Genomic DNA, 19,369 nt, shown 5'->3' on the forward strand with positions numbered 1-19,369 from the left:
AGAACTACCATACGACCCAGCAATCCCACTACTGGGCATATACCCTGAGAAAACCATAGTTCAAAAAGAGTCATGTACCAAAATGTTCATTGCAGCTCTATTTACAATAGCCAGGACATGGAAGCAACCTAAATGTCCATCGACAGATGAATGGATAAAGAAGATGTGGCACATATATACAATGGAATATTACTCAGCCATAAAAAGAAATGAAATTGAGTTATTTGTAATGAGGTGGATGGAGTTAGAGTCTGTCATACAGAGTGAAGTAAGTCAGAAAGAGAAAAACAAATACAGTATGCTAACACATATATATGGAATCTAAGGGGAAAAAAAATTTAAAAAAAGGCCATGAAGAACCTAGTGGCAAGACGGGAATAAAGACACAGACGTACTAGAGAATGGACTTGAGGATATGGGGAGGGGGAGGGGTGAGATGTGACAGGGTGAGAGAGTGTCATGGACATATATACACTACCAAAAGTAAAACCGATAGCTAGTGGGAAGCAGCCGCATAGCACAGGGAAATCAGCTCGGTGCTTTGTGACCACCTAGAGGGGTGGGATGGGGAGGGTGGGAGGGAGGGAGATGCAAGAGGGAAGAGATATGGGAACATATGTATATGTATAACTGATTCACTTTGTTATAAAGCAGAAACTAACACACCATTGTAAAGCAATTATACTTCAATAAAGATGTTTAAAAAAAAAAGAGGGGAAAAAAAAACAAAAACAAAAAAATCTTCCCTCTTAGAACTGCTTTTGCTGCATCCCATAGGTTTTGGATCATTGTGTTTTCATTGTCATTTGTTTCTAGGTATTTTTTGATTTCCTCTTTGATTTCCTCAGTGATCTCTTGGTTATTTAGTAGCGTATTGTTTAGCCACCATGTGTTTGTGTTTTTTACAGGTTTTTTTCCTGTAATTGATATCTAGTTTCATAGCATTGTGGTTGGGAAATACAATTGATACGATTTCAATTTTCTTACATTTACCAAGGTTTGATTTGCAACCCAAGATATGATCTATCCTGGAGAATGTTCCATGAGCACTTGAGAAGAAAGTGTATTCTGTTGTTTTTGAATGGAATGTCCTATAAATATCAGCTAAGTCCATCTTGTTTAATGTATCATTTAAAGCTTGTGTTTCCTTATTTATTTTCATTTTGGATGATCTGTCCATTGGTGAAAGTGGGGTGTTAAAGTCCCCTACTATGATTGTATTACTGTCGATTTCCCCTTTTATGGCTGTTAGCATTTGCCTTATGTATTGAGGTGCTCCTATGTTGGGTGCATAAATATTTACAATTGTTATATCTTCTTCTTAGATTGATTCCTTGATCATTATGTAGTGTCCTTCCTTGCCTCTTGTAATAGTCTTTATTTTAAAGTCTATTTTGTCTGATATGAGAATTGCTACTCCAACTTTCTTTCTATTTCCATTTGCATGGAATATCTTTTTCCATCCCCTCACTTTCAGTCTGTATGTGTCCCGAGGTCTGAAGTGGGTCTCTTGTAGATAGCATATATATGGGTCTTGTTTTTGTATTCATTCAGCCAGTCTGTGTCTTTTGGTTGGAGCATTTAATTCATTTACATTTAAGGTAATTATTGATATGTATGTTCCTATGACCATTTTCTTAATTGTTTTGGGTTTGTTTCTGTAGGTCTTTTCCTTCTCTTGTGTTTCCTGCCTAGAGAAGTTCCTTTAGCATTTGTTGTAAAGTTGGTTTGGTGGTGCTGAATTCTCTTAGCTTTTGCTAGTCTGTAAAGGTTTTAATATCTGCATTGAATCTGAATGAGATCCTTGCTGGGTAGAGCAATCTTGGTTGTAGGTTTTTCCCTTTCATCACTTTAAATATGTCCTGCCACTCCCTTCTGGCTTGCAGAGTTTCTGCTGAAAGATCAGCTGTTAACCTGAGGGGGATTCCCTTGTAGGTTATTTGTTGCTTCCCTTGCTGCTTTTAATATTTTTTCTTTGCATTCAATTTCTGATATTTTGATTAATATGTTTCTTGGCATGTTTCTCCTTGGATTTATCCTGTATGGGACTCTCTGCGCTTCTTGGGCTTGATTGACTATTTCTTTTCCCATGTTAGGGAAGTTTTCAACTATAATCCTTCAAATATTTTCTCAGTCCCTTTCTTTTTCTCTTCTTTTTCTGAGACCCCTATAATTCGAATATTGGTGCATATAATGTTGTCCCAGAGACCTCTGAGAATGTCTTCAATTCTTTTCATCCTTTTTTCTTTATTCTGCTCTGTGGTAGTTATTTCCAATATTTTATCTTCCAGGTCACTTATGCATTCTTCTGCCTCAGTTATTCTGTGATTGATTCCTTGTAGAGAATTTTTAATTTCATTTATTGTGTTGTTCATCATTGTTTGTTTGCTCTTTAGTCCTTCTAGGTCCTTGTTAAACGTTTCTTGTATTTTCTCCATTCTATTTCCAAGATTTTGGATCATCTTTACTATCATTACTCTGAATTCTTTTTCAGAATAGGCAGGTAGACTGCCTGTTTCCTCTTCATTTGTTTGGTCTGGTGGGTTTTTACCTTGCTCCTTCATCTACTTCATATTTCTCTGTCTTCTTATTTTGTTTAACTTACTGTGTTTGGGGTCTCCTTTTTGCAGGCTGCAGGTTCGTAGTTCCCATTGTTTTTGGTGTCTTGCCCCAGTGGGTGAGGTTGAACAAGTGACTTGTGCAAGCTTCCTGGTGGGAGGGACTGGTGCCTGTGTTCTGTTGGGTGGGGCTGGCTCTTGTGTTTCTGGTGGGCAGGGCCAAGTCCGGTGGTGTGTTTTGGGGTGTCTGTGAACTTAGTATGATTTTAGGCAGCCTCTCTGGTAACGGGTGAGGTTGTGCTCCTGTCTTACTAGTTTTTTGGCATAGGGTGTCCAGCACTGGAGCTTGCTGGCCGTTGGGTGGAGCTGGGTCTTAGCATTGAGGTGGGGATCTCTGGGAGAGCTCTCACCAATTGATAGTACATGGGGCTGGGAGGTCGCTGGTGGTCCAATGTCCTGAACTCAGCTCTCCCACCTCAGAGGCTCAGGCCTGACACCAGGCCAGAGCACCAAGACTCTGTCAGCCACATGGCTCAGAAGAAAAGGGAGAAAAAAAGAAAAATTTTAAAAATTAAAAAAAAATAAATTTTTAAAAGTTATTAACTTAAAAAAATAATAATTTTTTAAAAAAGAGAGAGCAACCAAAGCAATAAACAAATCCACAAGTGATAACAAGCGCTAAAAACTAAACTAAGATAAACATAAAAATCAGAAACAAATCAGTTGCAGACAGCAAACTTCAAGTCTACAGTTGCTCCCAAAGTCCATTGCCTCAATTTTGAGAACATTCGTTGTCTATTCAGGTATTCCACAGATGCAGGGTACATCAAGTTGATTGTGGGGATTTAATCCGCTGCTCCTGAGGCTGCATGGAGAAATTTCCTTTTCTCTTCTTTGTTTGCTCAGCTCCTGGGGTTCAGCTTTGGTTTTGGCCCCGCCTTTGGTGTAGGTCGCCTGAGGGCGTCTGTTCCCCACCCAGACAGGAGGGGGTTAAAGCAGCAGCTGATTAGGGGGCTCTTGCTCACTCAGGCCAGGGGAAAGGAGGGGTACGGTAGTCATAATTGGAATGTGGGGCGAGCCTGTGGTGGCATAGGCCAGTGTGACATGGCAACAGCCTGAGGCATGTCGTGTGTTCTCCCAGGGAAGTTGTCCCTGGATCACAGGACCCTGGCAGTGGTGTGCTGCACAGGCTCCTGGGGTGGTGTGGATAGTGACCTGTGCTTGCACACAGGATTCTTGGTGGCAGCGGTAACAGCCTTAACGTTTCATGCCCAGCTCTGGGGTCTGAGTTGACAGCTGAGGCTGGTGCCCATCTCTGGAGGTCATTTAGGTGGTGCTCTTCCTTCTGTGGGCAGACGGGGAAGGAATCCCCTCTCCTCGTGCACCCTGAAACAATTGTCTCCTGCCTCTTCGGCAGTTCCAGACTTTTTCCCGGACTCCATCCTGGCTAGCTGTGGTGCACTAGCCCCCTTCAGGCTGTGTTCACGCAGCCAACCCCAGTCCTCCCCCTGGGACATCAACTCCGAAGCCTGAGCCTCAGCTCTCAGCTTCCAGCCCCCACCTGCCCTGGCGGGCGAGCACACAAGCCTCTCAGGCTGGTGAGTGCTGGTCGGCACGGATCCTCTGTTCAGGAATCTCTCCACTTTGCCCTCTGCACCCCTGTTGCTGTGCTCTCCTCCGTGGCTCCAAAGCTTCCCCCCCGCCCACCTCCCATCCCCACCAGTGAAGGGGCTTCCTAGTGTGTGGAAACTTTTCCTCTTTCACAGCTCCCTCCAAGGGTGCAAGTCCTGTCCCTATTCTTTTGCCTCTGCTTTTTCTTTGTTCTTTTGCCCTTACCCAGGTACATGGGGGTTTTCTTGCCTTTTGGGAAGTGTGAGGTCTTCTGCCAGTATTCAGTAGGTGTTCTGTAGGAGTTGTTCCATTTGTGGACGCATTTTTGATGTATTTGTGGGGAAAAAGGTGATCTCCACATCTTCCTCCTCCGCCATCTTAAAGGTCCCCCCCAGTTCCTATACTTTTTATGGCCTAATTCCCTATTTTATAAGTTTGAGGCAATGGAACCGAATTGATGTACCTTATTTACCTCTAGAGTGATTTAATACTTATGGTTATGTAGATTGCTTATATAGGTTCAATAAGAATCTGTCCTTTTTCTTACCAGAATATAATTGAATATTCACTATGCCAAAAATTCCACTTAATTAGGTGTGATAAGCCCTTTATTAAGGAACAAAGACTACATTTTACATGTGAGAATGACATCTATGAAATCCTCCCAGGAAAACTTCTCTGGGATGGCTTTATGACTTATGAAATTCTAGCCTTACAGGTAGTAAAAATTTCATTTCCTGGCAGGCATATTAACAAATATGGGAATCTCAGAGAAAATAGTGCTAATACGGATGGTAAAATTTCTTCTGACACATAAAAGTTATTCCCAGCCCTAGGAGTTTTACAATCCTCCAGACAGAAGTTCACTGTCAAGCCTCAATATCATGTGGCTCTAATTCTGTTAGCCACTCAAAAAGGAAGTGTTTATATGTTACATCAACTCCTCTTGTTATGCCTGTGGAAATAAATTTTAGTCAAATAAAACAAAATATCAATTTAATAACACTGAGTCAGAAAACTGTTAATTGGCTTAGGTTTTCTGAAAAGCAAAAAGTTGCCCACAGAAAAGAAAAACTGCAGAAGCAAAAACTGACACTTCGTTCTGCTTCATTCATGACTGAACCACTGGAGGGTGGGGGTGGGGACATTCCACATCTGGAGATAATCCAAAAACAACAGGTTATTGTGCCTGGCTCAGGACTCCAAAATAATAAACTCTGACTCTTTCTCATAAATATGGACTCTGGCAAAAACAATTTTCTCCTTGATTTTTACTATGCTAACAAGTGAAGATAAACTGTGAATATGATGGACATGTGAGAAAGCTGCTGATTTCTACCATGAATATTGTAGCCTTGGTCATCTTTTTTTCCCTTTAAATACTTGTTGTGATTTGTATTTGACAAACCAATCTTTCTTTCTGAACTTGGACTCCCTTTACCTTTTGCAGTAAATTGTTTATTTGTCCAAATGTTTCTGTCTCTGAGTCTTTGACGGCATTTACTATGTGCTGACACTAACACCATGCTGGAGTTGAGGATTTGGAAATGAATTTGGAGGAAGATACCTGCCTGTAAATAAAGAACTTCCCCTCAAATATTTGGCAGGATGTTAACACCACCTTCATTTGCTCTGACACTCCATGCAAAAGGAACGGATCCTCAAAACAGTTACGCCTAAGAGGCCACCCCTGGGATCCAGAAAGTTGTCCTCTGAGGTGATTCTGTCTACAGCATCCTTATCCAGCCTCATCTGTGCCTCTCTTGCCCTACTTCGTGCTTCAACCACTCTTGAATCCTCCCAGGTCTTGGAACATGGCAGCCTCTTCCCACCCCAGGCTTCTTCTGTTTCTCCTGCCTCACACGTTTTTGCCAAGCTAGTACCTGTTCCTTCACAATTCAGCTAAACACCATTTCCCTAGGAAGACTTCCCTGACCACCTGTAGCCTTTTATAAACTCTCCTAACCCTCAGAATTGCCTTGTTGAACTTTTCACAGTTGTAATAAATTATTTATGTGATCCTTTGTTTAATGTCCACATTCTTTGCCAGACCATGTACTTCATGAGGACAGGCACTGATTCTCTGTTTTCACTCACCTTTCTGCCCTCACCACCTCCCACGGTGCAAGGCAACTGTGCGTGCTCAGTAAGCATTGGTTGAATGAGTAAACGAATGATAAGAGCAGCGTGGGGGCTTAGAACAATTGGACCAGGGAAAAATTGTCAGGATGTTTGTTTTGCGATTTCATGGTACCTCCTGAGTTGGTTATTCACAAGGTGCCAAGAACTATTGAAAGAGATGAAATTTCTAGAATTTCAGGTTCCAAAGAAAATAGAAGAGTTTGGAGTTATGTACCATCTTGAGATCATTCATTTTTTCAGTCGTTCAATAAATACTTTACTAAACATCTACTATGTGTCAATCACTAGGGATGGACACAAAGGTGAATAAAACAGACCCAGGCCTTGCCTTTACTGAGTTTATAGTCTAGTGAGGGAGGCAGACATTAACAACATCCACACTGACACACAAGATGTAAAATTATAATCAAGTCACGTGCTAGGAGGAGAGGTACAAAGTACACTGACAGCCCCAATAGGGGTTTTCCCTCACCAGGGAGTCTGCCTTTTCCAAAGGTGCCTGCTGAGCTGCAATCTGAAGGATGAGTAGATGTGTTTAATTAAGAATATGCAGAGTATGACCTGCTGAATAAGGATGCACAAACCATACACACAGGGTGGGCAGGTAGCTCCCTCACTGTCTGAGCTTCCACTTTGGGGAAATGTTTTGATTGAAGGCACAGTTTCAATACACTCACACAAAGAAAGTAAAGTGACAAGATTTATTACTTACAGATTCCAGAAACAGAGGAGGGTGGTGTGCATTGAGCCTGGCGGGGGGCGGGGGGCAGTCCTCTGTCCTGGGTCACAAGCCAGCAGGACACAGAGAGTAAACACCTTTTACTTATAAGGTGGTTGGGGAGCACCACTAACTTTTCGAGGGCTCAACTTTAAGTGCTTATTTTAAAAGGTGTCCTGGGAAATGCAAAGCAGGACCTTGTGGCTGGAATCCTAAACTCAGGTCCTTATCTAAATGTCCAGACTCTGGGTACGAGCAGAGTTATACTGTAAAATGCCTAGGCAGCAACTCAAAATAGTTGCCTCTTCACAGGAAGTGATACAAACATGAAGTTCATGCTGCTTGACATGCCTTGTATAAGTACTTTGTCTCTGACCTAAGGTTCTTGTGTCTTCTGCCAGAATCCATGAGATTCTGTCTATCTCATTAGCTTGCAAGTAGTATAAAATCTCAGACCCTTCATAGTTATTGACAGGCTAGTAGATGACACATACAAAGGCACTATGGTGGGAGAGAGTAGAGCAAATATAAGAAAGAAGGCATGAATGGATGCGTTATAGGGAGTGAAGGGGGCATGGCATGAGATGAGGCTGGGAGGTGATGTGCCATGGGACCCTTGGCCAATCCTGTTGGGGCAGGCCCAGGGGATGTCTTGGCTGTTTGTTATGACAATGCCACCTTCATGCAGAACATGTGGAACTAATAAACTGGGTTTGGGGGAGCACAGGACAAGGCTTGGGCTAATCTGTACCTATGAAGTAATTTTTAACAAAGGAAGAGAGTGAACTTAGGTGTTTTCTTAACATCCTGCACCCTGTTATGAAATTTTTTACATGCCTACTACTTTGTAATACTTCTATTAGAGATTAGAGGAAGTCCACTTCCCAGTGCCCTAAACAAACAAGGGAAAATTATCACGGACTATCATTGCTGTCAATCATCTAGGGTACAAAAGAAGGCTAGTTGCCTTAAGAGGGTGAAGCCATGACCCTTTAGTATTCGTGAGTAAGACTCTGGACAAACTGCTTTCTGACCATTTCTCTTAATAAAGAGATGTTTCAGTTTATAGGGAGAGGAAGGAAGAGAAGGGGGACAGAGGGAGAGACCTCACCAAGAGAGGACTGTGAAATCAGTGTGGCTAACATTGGATTATTACCTAATGTGATTGTAAAAATAAAGGTATCTGTTGAGAAGCCCTCTGACCCATTCTGGCAATTGGAGTTCTGAACTTTTCACTCCCTGCCTATTAATTAATTTATAGCCTTCAAAGAATGGAGTTGTCCAGGATCTTTGGCCAAAAAAAGTATCCACAAACAGGGAACAAATCATGCAGAGCCTTGTTGAGAAGTTTTGTTCTTATCTGAAGAGTGATAAGAAATCACTGAGGGATCTAGAAAGGGTTGGCATCATTACACTTTTAGGTTTCAAAAGAGAGGAGCTGAGAGTATGGAGATTATTGATCTTCTGAGATTATCTGCTCCTGGGGGAAATCAAGAGTTCCCTGAATTTTTACTCCTTGGTACTTCGCTGCAGCCACAGGCTTGCCAGATTCATACTCATTTTAACGGGCATTTCAAAAAGGAAGCAAAACAGCACCAGGTCTCAGAGCGTTCTCAGCAATAGCCCACTCCTCTCCAGCTTTTCTTTTAAATAATCAGCACAGGCCAGCTGTGGGAAACAGCTTGGAGAGGGGGAGAGTGGGTCAGGCAGGGTACTGCTGGGCTCAGGGAGAGAATAAATAACAGCATTTTTGGGGGTACTGCTGGTTACAGAATTCAATTGTGCCCAGTTTCAACCTGGCTAAGGACCTGGACAGAGGGCTGGAGAGGCAAAAGTAGAGGCTGCCAGAAAAGCCCAGAAACTTCTGGCTTTTGGAGAAGATCATCCGCCTGATGGCTTTTCTGCTGGCAGGTGCCTCAGGAAGATCTGGCCCAAGTTTTCAGAACTCTCCAGGGTTTCTCAATCCACCTCAGGTGGCCCGCAGTGCTCCTCCCCCGCCACTTTCCAGCCTGCTAGTTCCTTCACTGACTCACAGCTCAGTTCCTGTAAATGGGATGGTTTGGGGTGTGGGGGAGTGGAGTGGGACAGGTATAAGAGGAAGTTGGAGGCCCAGGGAAGCGTCCTGTCTAGGCAGCTGGGCACCAGGAGCCTGAGGGCAAAGGAAGAGGCCACGCCATGCCCCCCTCTGCTGCAGCCAGGATGGGTCTGAGGGTGGCTCAGACAGGTCTCTGGGTTGACCACAGAGCCGCTGGCCTCCTACCTGCTGTGGGAGGGGTAGCAGAGTCAGGGGAGAGAGAGAGGAGGAGGCTGGTGTGAGGAGGCCCCTTGATTCCTTTATGGTGGGGGTTGCAGGGAGCAGGAGGAAGGGCAGGAGGTACTTGCAGGGGGTCTCACCCTGGATTTCCCTTCAGGTTTTGTGGTCCTGGTCCTGCTCCAGAGCTGTAAGTAACCCCTTTTAAGTCATGGGAGGTGGGGGTGTGGTGAGGGCTGTGTGGAAGGGACCTTGCCACTAAGGTAGTGCTTTTCCAGTTTCTTCTGTGATTCAGATGGTTCAGAAATATTAGCATTTGTTAAACCAAGGTGATGAGTATATAGGTGTTTATTATACTATTCTCTACTTTTCTGTATATTTAAAATTTTTGAAAATTAAAACTTTCAAAGGCTCAGGTTCAATGAAGGTTTCAACTAATCGTTTACTGGGAACCGCTAACAGGAGACCAGTAGCAGCATGGATGACTGATGCCCACTGTTATTCCTCCACAGTCAAGAGGGCAGAAAAGGCTTACTTTGAGCAGGAAAAATTAGAATGAGCTGGGAGGAGGAACTTCCTGGTCCATTGGGATATTGTGCCCCAGCTGGGGGGATGGACTGAAGGGGTCTGGGGACTGCCATTCTGGGTGGGTTACAAGTTAGGGGCACTCCCACAGGAAGGTAGAGAAGAGATGCGCCAGAGCCTCTCAGATCAAGGACTCCACTGAAGGTCCTGCAAGACTCTCGCCTGAAGGCCAGGGTCTTCTGATATGGCTGTCTGGGGCTGGGTCCCTCTTCTCCTTCAAAGCTGCTGCCTCCAGGAAGCCTTCTTTACTTGTACCAAGTCCCATTTCATCTTTATTCATCAGCACCCCCTCACCCCACACAGTGTTCTGTTCTTAGTCTGCAGTATATTTATCTACTATATTTGATCTTTTCTAAGCATTTTCAAAATAGACCTTATTTTCATCAGAAAGAGAACTCCCCTGAGCCAGCTCTTTTCATTTAGAATTCTAACTTTGCTCACAATTTTGCCCATCAACCCCGCCCCCCCAAACCCCATTAGTGCTCAGCTTAGGGCTCAGCCAGAGGGTCTCTGGCTCAATCTTGGCCTTCTCCTCAGGTGCTGCATACAAGCTGATCTGCTACTACACCAGCTGGTCCCAGTACCGGGAGGGTGATGGGAGCTGCTTCCCAGATGCCATCGACCACTTCCTCTGTACCCACATCATCTACAGCTTTGCCAACATAAGCAACAATGAGATCGACACCTGGGAATGGAATGATGTGACGCTCTATGACACACTGAACACACTCAAGAACAGGTTGGACCACTGGCTGGCCAGGGCAGGAGGAAGATGGAGGGTTAGCAGGGCTGGTCTCAGGGCAGAGTACTCCTGCTCAAGAGGATGGGCGAGGTCCCCAGTACTCACCTCTGGGTGGAGAATTGGAGGGCCTTAGCTTAAGTGGGAGGAAGTGATGAGGGCAGGTGTCAGGCTGTAGAAGAAGACTGTAGAAGAAGGCACAGCTGAGCTCCCCTGGGAAAGGGAACCCTCTCCATCCTCTGAGGGTGCCTCTCCACAGACAAAGTGCTCATGACTCTATTTTGCCATATCCTGGCTTCCCCACTGGAGGGAACAAATATGGGCAACATACCTCAGAGTAACTGCCACAAATGCTTAGAAAGTCTTAGAATACTGAATCTCAGGGTTGGAAGGACCTCAGAGGCCTGATTCAGCCTCCCACCCAAAGCTAGAAGCCTGATACAGCCTCCTAAACATGGGGCCACCCCATTTCACAACAACTTCACTCAACCCCTGCCCTCCTGCCTCCCTGTGCCCCACAGGAATCCCAACCTGAAGACCCTTCTATCTGTTGGAGGATGGAACTTTGGTTCTCAAAGGTAGGATGACTCATCCCCCAGAGGTTGATGGAATAGGAGGAGGCATAGGTTTCTCCTCATCCACTGGATGGGGGTCACAGGGACCCCAGACTGGTCAGGCACAGGGGCCTGAATGGTTGTCAGGAGCCTGCCTCATGTACAGCCACGAAATCAGAGCACAGAGAGGGAAAGGAACTTGCCAAGAGTCACACAGCAAGGTGGCAGTCAATATTCTGATTCTTTGCCAATGCTCTTTTACTACTTCTCAGACATGAAAACAAATAAATTTGGGGCGGCGAGGGATACTGTCCTAAGGGCTGGAAGGAGAGAGATGGAATGAATGGGAAATTTGGGAATGGAGACCCTGTGAGGACATCCTGGAGCGGGTAGAATTGGAACAGGCTTTAAAAAGGGGGCAAAGATGGCCATAGCAGCTCTCATTTACTGAGCCATTACTATGTGTCAGGTATCCTGTCCAACCATTATCACATGTAATCCTCATAATAGCACTGTGAGATGTTATATTTATGCCCATTTTACAGATGAGGAAACTGAGGCTCAGGTTATAACCTGCTCAAAGTGGCTTGGCTAGTAGGTGATAGAGCCAGGGATATCTGACTCCAAAGCACATGGTCTTTCTAAGATAATTGGAGGTGGGTCCTGTCCCAACCATGCCCTCCTAGAGCTGTGTGGGTTCAGACTCCCAGCTCCACATGCCCCAGAGACCCTTCCAGAGGGCTAAGGCACCCAGCGTATTAGTACTGAGCACTCTACTGGGGTGATTTCGGTTCTAGATTTTCCAAAATAACCTCCAACACCTGGAGTCGCAGAACTTTCATCAAGTCGGTGCCACCATTTCTGCGGACCCATGGCTTTGATGGACTGGACCTAACCTGGCTCTACCCTGGGCGGAGAGACAAGCAGCATCTCACCACTCTGGTCAAGGTGCTGGTTGGGTCAGGGAAAAGGGCAGGGAAGTGGGGAGCACCAGGGAGTGGGGAGGGCAGAAGCTGTCTTCAGAGATATTCTCCTGAGGCAGGCAAAGGGGGACTCAGGCCTCTTTGCTGCAGGGTCCTGAGATCTGGACCAGGGATAAGACAAACAAGCCTGTGTCCTGAGATCTTACACAGCAAGGAAGACATCTTTTGACAACAGTGGGAGGTAGGGTGAGGTTCTGAGAGGCAGAGGTCACTAAGCAGAGCACCCATTCGTCACTGCCTCTTTTCATTCTCAAACTGACACTGCCCACTCCCCAGCATGCACTACATCAGGGGTACTCAGTTACCCCAGGGGAAGAGTGATCATTTAAACAAATTGTTCACGGTACAATATAAATCACTTTAATTTTGTGTTCTCATTTATAAGCTTGAACAAAGCACAGACCAACAGGCAAATATCTTCCAGCACCATCTGTGGACCAAGTGGGATCACTCTCTATTCTCATGGTCCCTCCAGGACAGAGAATAATTGAGTGTTGATGAGTATGCATGGGGTGTAGGGATGAGATTGGTCCAAACAGTTTTTTAGGAAAAGGATGGGTGAGTCTGAGGATGAGACCACTTTATTGTTCCCACTGAGCTCCAGTCAGGTTGGAGATTACAGCAGACAGCGAAGGCCAATGGCATGCTCAGAGATCTTTCTCCGCAAGGCTTGCTGTCACTCACCTGCCTCTCTCCCAACCAGGAAATGAAGGCTGAGTTTGCAAGAGAAGCCCAGGCAGGAGCAGAGCAACTCCTGCTAAGCGCAGCAGTGTCTGCTGGGAAGATTGCCATTGACAGAGGCTATGACATCGCCCAGATATCCCGGTGAATCTCCTGATGCACTCTGCCCTAGCACTCCATGTACAATCAGAAGAGTGGGCTTCTAGTCGCAGTTTCTCCAAAGATGTGTGACCTTGAGCAAGTCACTTCCCCTCTGTGTGCCTCAGCCTCCCCATCTGTCAAACGGGGCATAACAATCCCTATCCTTCCTTTTCATTTGGGGTATTGTGCTGCTCAGTTGAGAAAGTCGTTATGAATGTATGTATTTGTGGAAAAGGAAGTAGCGAAAGTTATACAAACCAGCCAGTCACTAGTCTCTGGAGGGGCAAGGCAGCAGTAATGATACCTTTCATTTCTAGGCTGCTGGGGAGTCCTCAATGTGCTGTCACATGCAGGTGACCCCCTCCCTTTCCTGTTCACCCTGCCCCTCCTCCTCGCCCTGCCTCCTCATGCGTGAGAATGAGCAGTCCCCAGACAAGCAGGCTGATCTCTCGGTGGAACAAAGGCATGGGTCTTAGGAAACCCAAGAGTAAGAGACAAAGGCTCTTCGCTCTGACTTTAGAATCTTCTTTAGGGTCTTAGGGAGTGTAGACTTGGTGCTTTAATTGATCACTTAGAGGGTGGGAATGAGGTGGCTCTCAACCATTTGCCCCAAACACCTGAAGCTCATGTTCATGCAATCCACCTGCAGACCCCCCAACTTTGTGTGTGGAAACCTTACTCCCCACCAGGAGGAATCATAGGTTCAGGCCATCATTTGGTCCTGCTCTCTCCCGACAAGGCTAGCTGTTGATGCCACTTGTAATCTGCTTTCTCAAAGATGAATGTGGCTGGAGTGGAGGGGGTGACATGTGTTGGAGGCCAGCTCCCAATTGTGTGCTGGGGGCAGATTGGAAGAACCCCATTCTTGCCTTGAATGCTCCTGTGGGACCCTGAGCCCGCTTCCCAGTGTGGCACAAGGGAGGTGGTCCAGCACCCTAGACAGTGGGTCACTGGGTTCTACTGGGTTTTGGGTTAATGGCTTTTCTCTTGGCTGCCTGTTTCTACAGCTCACATCCTGCTAGGGTGGTGCGCTTATTCAATTTTTCGCCTTGTCCTGCATCCACTCTTCCACAGACACCTGGACTTCATCAGCCTTTTGACCTATGACTTTCGTGGAGCGTGGCGCCAGACCATAGCACATCACAGCCCCCTATTCCGAGGCCAGGAAGATGCAAGTTCTGACAGATTCAGCAATGCTGTGAGTGTCCCAAAGGAGGGAGGGCTGAGAGGGGACCACAGACATGCCACTTGCCAGAGCTCAGACACCAACCTCTCCACTCCTCAGTAATCCTGCAAGGGAGGTGTTATAGGGCCCACTTCACAGATGAGGAAACTGAGGCCCAAAGTTTATGCATTCTCCACAGCTCTGGGAACTGGGAAGGTGATAATTCCATAAAGAATCAGGACATCTCCTGATGGGCCTATAGGGTGGACCTAGTGAAGGCAGAGGGCAGATTGAAGACAGCACAAAGAGGGCTGGGGGCTGAGAGGGCAAGAGTCTAGTCTAGACCTGCCATTGTTTGCTGTGTAACCTGGGCCAATCACCAGATTTCTGCAACTATCGAACAGTAATAATCCTTTCCTATACCTAAGAGGATTTTTTTCACGACTGAAATTACACAATGCTTTTTAGACTGACATTACAGGTTCCCAGAAGGAAGGGAAGTCCAGATGCATCTAGACCTGGAACTCCACCTTTCAAGGCAGCAGTGGGAACTGCACAACCTTTCCCCTCCTAGACCACCAGCATCTAACTGCTCAAACTGTCCTGCCCTACCCACCCACAGGACTACGCTGTGAGCTATGTGTTGAGGCTGGGGGCCCAGGCCAATAAGCTGGTGATGGGTATCCCCACTTTTGGGAGGAGCTTCACCCTGGCTTCTTCCAAGACAGATGTGGGAACCCCGACCTCAGGGCCAGGAATACCAGGCCGGTTCACCAAGGAGAAAGGGACCCTCGCCTACTATGAGGTATGAGCTGGGGAGAAGGTACGGTTTCCCACGGCACCCGCAGCCCCAGGGAAGGTGAGCCTCCCACCCCACCCCCACTTTACTCCTTTGGAAATTAAAAAAAATGTTCCAGCAGACCTAGCACGCTGGAGAAGAGGGAGGAGGAGGGCAGGCACATCCTGTCTGCACCCCCTCTGGCCACCAAGTTGGAGCCTTCCTTCTAGCCCAGGAAAAAGCAATGGCCAAGAGGTAGGTTCTTTTGTTTCGGCCCATCCTCTGATGCTCTGTGCTGCCTTGGGCCAGTCCTCAGTGTCAAAGCACCATTCCCCAAATCCCTGTTTAAGATGCAGGAAGCTAATCAGAGCCCCCATAATACCCTCAGGTTACAGCAGCTACAGGATCCTGGGAATCTTTGCATCTGTTTTAAGTAAAGTTGTGTGAAGCCTGCAGTGGCGACCCCCTGGTGACCTGCAAAGTCTCAGCACAGCTCCCCACACCACCCCTGCCCTGTTCTCTGCTCAGATCTGTGACTTCCTCCATGGAGTCACGGTCCATAGACTCCTTGGTCAGCAGGTCCCCTATGCCACTAAGGGCAACCAGTGGGTGGGGTATGACGATCAGGAGAGCGTCAAAAACAAAGTACGTACCTAAGGCCACACCCCCAGTTGAAGAGGGGGAGGGAAGCCCCCTGCACTGAGGGTGGGGCTTGGCTACAGAGGTGTTTTGGGTCTCAGGTGTCTGCTTTTCTCTCCCATGGGGAGGCGTCCAGATAGCATGCTCCCCATAAGCACCCTGGCCCAGGGAACCCAGCCCTGCCTGCTCTGGGTCTCCCTGCCAGGTGCAGTACCTGAGGAACAGGCAGCTGGCCAGCGCCATGGTGTGGGCCCTGAACTTGGATGACCTTCAGGGCACCTTCTGCAGACAGAATCTGCACTTCCCTCTCACCAGTACCATCAAGGATGCGCTTGCTGAGGTGTAGCCTTCGGTTCTTGGGCACACAGTGAGGCAGAGATCACTTGGCTCTGACTGGCTAGGAGACTGATCACCTGCCCTGCTGGGTCCCCTGTTGAGCTTCAGTCTCCCTTCCTTGGGCCCATGCAGAGGGCCACAGCTCTGCCGTCTGAGCTCAGCTCCGGTGGACAGGCAGGTAAGGGTGGGGCTGCGGGACCAACACAGTGTAAGACACGGGGTCAGCACATAACTGCTGATTAAGGAGAATGCTCAACAACTCCAAGCCCCACACAACGAGATTTCTTCAACTCCCTTACCCTCAGGCCTCCATGCCTAAGGACACCATTTTGGCAAGCTCTACCACCGCAGAGTGAAATATCTTACAAGAAGCAGCAACCACACTAATTATATCCTCTGCAAAGCCCAATTTGAAACCTTTCCTCAGGAACATAATCATGTCCCCATTCCACTTCCCATTCCTGATTCTGCAGCTGCTCAATAAAGCACTGGGGCTCACCAGTTATTAGTGCTTGCTTCAGTCTATCTTTGCGGTCCCACTGGACCCACGGGGCTCACCTCCCCCATGTCTTCTGGATTCCTCTCTCTCAGGCTTGGTAGTCCTGAGCTGCAGAAAGTGAGACCACCCTGTCCTCTGCTGGGCCCCAAGAAGTCCCCAAAAGAGGCAAGCATCACCAGATCCATCAGTCATGGACTTAACCCAAGAGGGCTGATGGGCTTCCAGATCTTAAAAGTCATTGTCGTCCAGACTTCTCGATACAGTTCCTTGTTGAAAGAAGCCTTTTCTGTTTCCAGGGGCTAGCAGGCACTAGGAAGGAAACCCTTTAACACCAACCCTTCATCTCCTCTCTCCCTGGGGAGGGGTAGGAGACAACACAGGGTCAGGTTAGAGAGAGCCCTGACCCTGGACTCTCAGGGCTAGAAGGAGATACCTATGTTACCTCACATGCCCTCCCTCCGTCCCAGGCCTAGAGTCTCTACAGGGCTTGAGAGCTAGCCTTCCAACCTCCCCCCACACTCTCAGTGACCAGTTGCTCATTACCGTAGAGGAACCCTTTCCATTGCTGGGCTGAAATCAGTCAGATGTCTTAGGGCTGTAATCCAGCCATCTCTCCCCTCTCGGGACATAGCCCTCAACCCATGCAGAGATCAAGACTCCTCAGCTCAGCCTGGGACATGAGGTGGGGGCCAGATGGGACGGGATGGGTCAGACGGGATGAGCTCAGATCAGCCAGCCTTCCAGCCTTTATGAAGTAGAGATGTTCTCAGCAGTTTCTGTGAACTCCCAGAGCCCCGAACATGCCTTGTATCCAAAGAGAGTTCAGCTGCATGCTCCAAAACCAAAGAGAATTTTTTTGTGGATTCCCTGATGTTTGGATTGTCTGTGACTTGGCCTAGTGGTTTGTGACACTGGTTTGAGCTGTGGGGAAGAAAACACCTATTGGCCTCCCTGAAATCTGAACCAGCTGGAGCGGGGCAGATGCAACTGATCCCAAGGTCACCGCCAAGCTAAAGGCAAAGAGAGTGAGAACTTGGCCAGAGCTTCTGCGGGTACCTGGCATTTTGCTGCTGGCCAGTGGGCCAAGCATTCCCTAATCCCTGCCCACTGCCTACCCTACCACACAGGGGTCTTTGAAAAGCCAGAGGCTGTGAGTCCTCCAGGGCAGTCAACCCCCACCCTACCTCCCCTGGCCACCCTTCCCCCATCCTGGGACAGTCTCTGGAGGGCTGACGCAGTGCCCTGCAGAGTTAGTCACATTCACTTATAGCTGCAGAGTCAGATGCCAGGGATAGGGATCGGGTCTCCAGTCCTGGAGGACTGCCCAGCAGGACACTGAGTCACCCGGTAGAGGTCATGGGCACCCAAGCAGGGCAGGATCTGGAGGCTCCCCAGGCCCTCCACTGCCTCTCCCCAACAAGGACAGCCACTGGTGAGAGGTGGCCACACTCCTGTGCCCCCAAGCCCCAGGGCAAGGGGAGAGCATGCATGCGACTGAGGGCCCTAAATAAATTACATGTGTATTGATTTTTAAATTATGGGATATATCATACAAGCTAAAGAGTGCATAAAATGTATTTGTTTAATTACTATATAGTGAAAGCCTGTGTAACCACCACCCAGGACAGGAAATGAGACCTTATTGGTGCCCCTGAAACTCCACAGTCACATGCATCCCTGTGCCTCTGCCCAGAGGCAGGCACTATCCTGACCTTCCCTGCCTTCTTTTGTGGTCTCACCCCCTAGAGACGCCCCTTGAAGAAGAGAGCTGGTGCTCCCCGTGCTTGAATTGAATATGAATGGGGTCTCATCGCTCTCTGTGCCTGGCTCCTTTTGCTCCCCGTTATGTCTGTTAGATCAACCATGTAGCTGAAGTTTGCTCATTTTATTCCATTTTGGTTTATAAGGGTGCATACATGTCACAGTTATTTATGCATTCCCCTGCTGAAGGAGAGCTGTGTTCTCCGGATTTGGTGTTACAAACAATGCTGCTGTGAATGTTTGCATGCATGTCTCCTGGGGCACAGGTGTGAGAGTTTCTGGGAGTGTAACTGCTGGGTCAGAGAATTTGCACATTTTCAATCTGACTAGATATTGTCTCACTTTTTCCAAAGAGATTCCTCCCATCTACACTCCCACCAGCAATGAGAGTTCTTGTTACTTCCCCTCCTCCCTGACACATGTTATTTTCAGGCTTATTAAATCATTCTCAATCTTACTGTTTTATTGGATGAATGACTCAATGACTAGAAATTTGGTTGTACCTGTCTCATTTCCCCGCGGCATGCAGATGTCCTGCTTCGAAGAGTTTACAAGTCTCAGAGTGCTGTCCTCCTCCAAGGTCTCTTCCAGACCTGTCTTATGACTTGATTTTACCCCCCAAGGGCTAGGGGACTGTCATAGTGCTCTCTGTAACAGATGGGGAAACTGAGGTCCCGAGCAGGGATTGGAGAGGCTGGGTAACCAGAGGCCTTAGACTCCCTCCCTGGGGTCCCATTGCTAGAAGACCTTCCTCCAATCAGGCCCACCTTGGGCATCCCAATTCCCTCCCTCTCTAGGCCCTCAACCTCGTGCAGCACAAGTGAGAATTCCCAGGGAATGTGAGGACCAGGGGAGTGTGGGAGCCCAGGGACAAAGCTGGGAGTGCTCCCAAGAGAAGGCTGTTTCAGGCTGTCTGGACCCCAGCACCCAAGCTGAGAAGCCCTGGGCACAAGTGGTCCCCCAGAGGCCAAACACACAGAGCCTGATCTGGGTTCATTCTCCAGATGGAAGCTCTTGTTCCCATTGCCCTGACCCCTGGCACAGGCTCCTGGCAATGTCCCATCTCACCGATCTGTACCCTCCTCCCATCTGGGCACCAGAACCCTGCCTGCTGAGATCCAATCGGGGTGATGGATGAGGTCGTGCACTCCTCAAGGGACCCTTGCAGTCCTCCGCCAGAGCTATTCCTGGCTTCAGCGCCTCCCCACGCACCCCCCCAGTCCCCCTG

General features: G+C 47.7%; 1 protein-coding gene across 1 annotated transcript; it reads left to right on the forward strand.

Moving 5' to 3' along the window:
- Nucleotides 1-431: 431 nt before the first annotated feature.
- CHI3L1 (chitinase 3 like 1) lies at nt 432-19,355 on the forward strand. The gene is given in 13 exon segments (XM_082391741.1): nt 432-9,286; nt 9,289-9,294; nt 10,403-10,604; nt 11,126-11,182; nt 11,956-12,106; nt 12,845-12,966; nt 14,038-14,161; nt 14,751-14,933; nt 15,435-15,560; nt 15,564-15,570; nt 15,573-15,646; nt 15,648-15,698; nt 15,700-19,355. Coding segments are annotated over 13 exon segments (1,377 nt in total). The 5' UTR covers nt 432-9,204; the 3' UTR covers nt 15,892-19,355.
- Nucleotides 19,356-19,369: the final 14 nt, after the last annotated feature.

Source organism: Balaenoptera borealis (genome assembly GCF_965194805.1).
Source record: "Balaenoptera borealis genome assembly, chromosome: 1".
Lineage (NCBI taxonomy): Eukaryota > Metazoa > Chordata > Mammalia > Artiodactyla > Balaenopteridae > Balaenoptera > Balaenoptera borealis.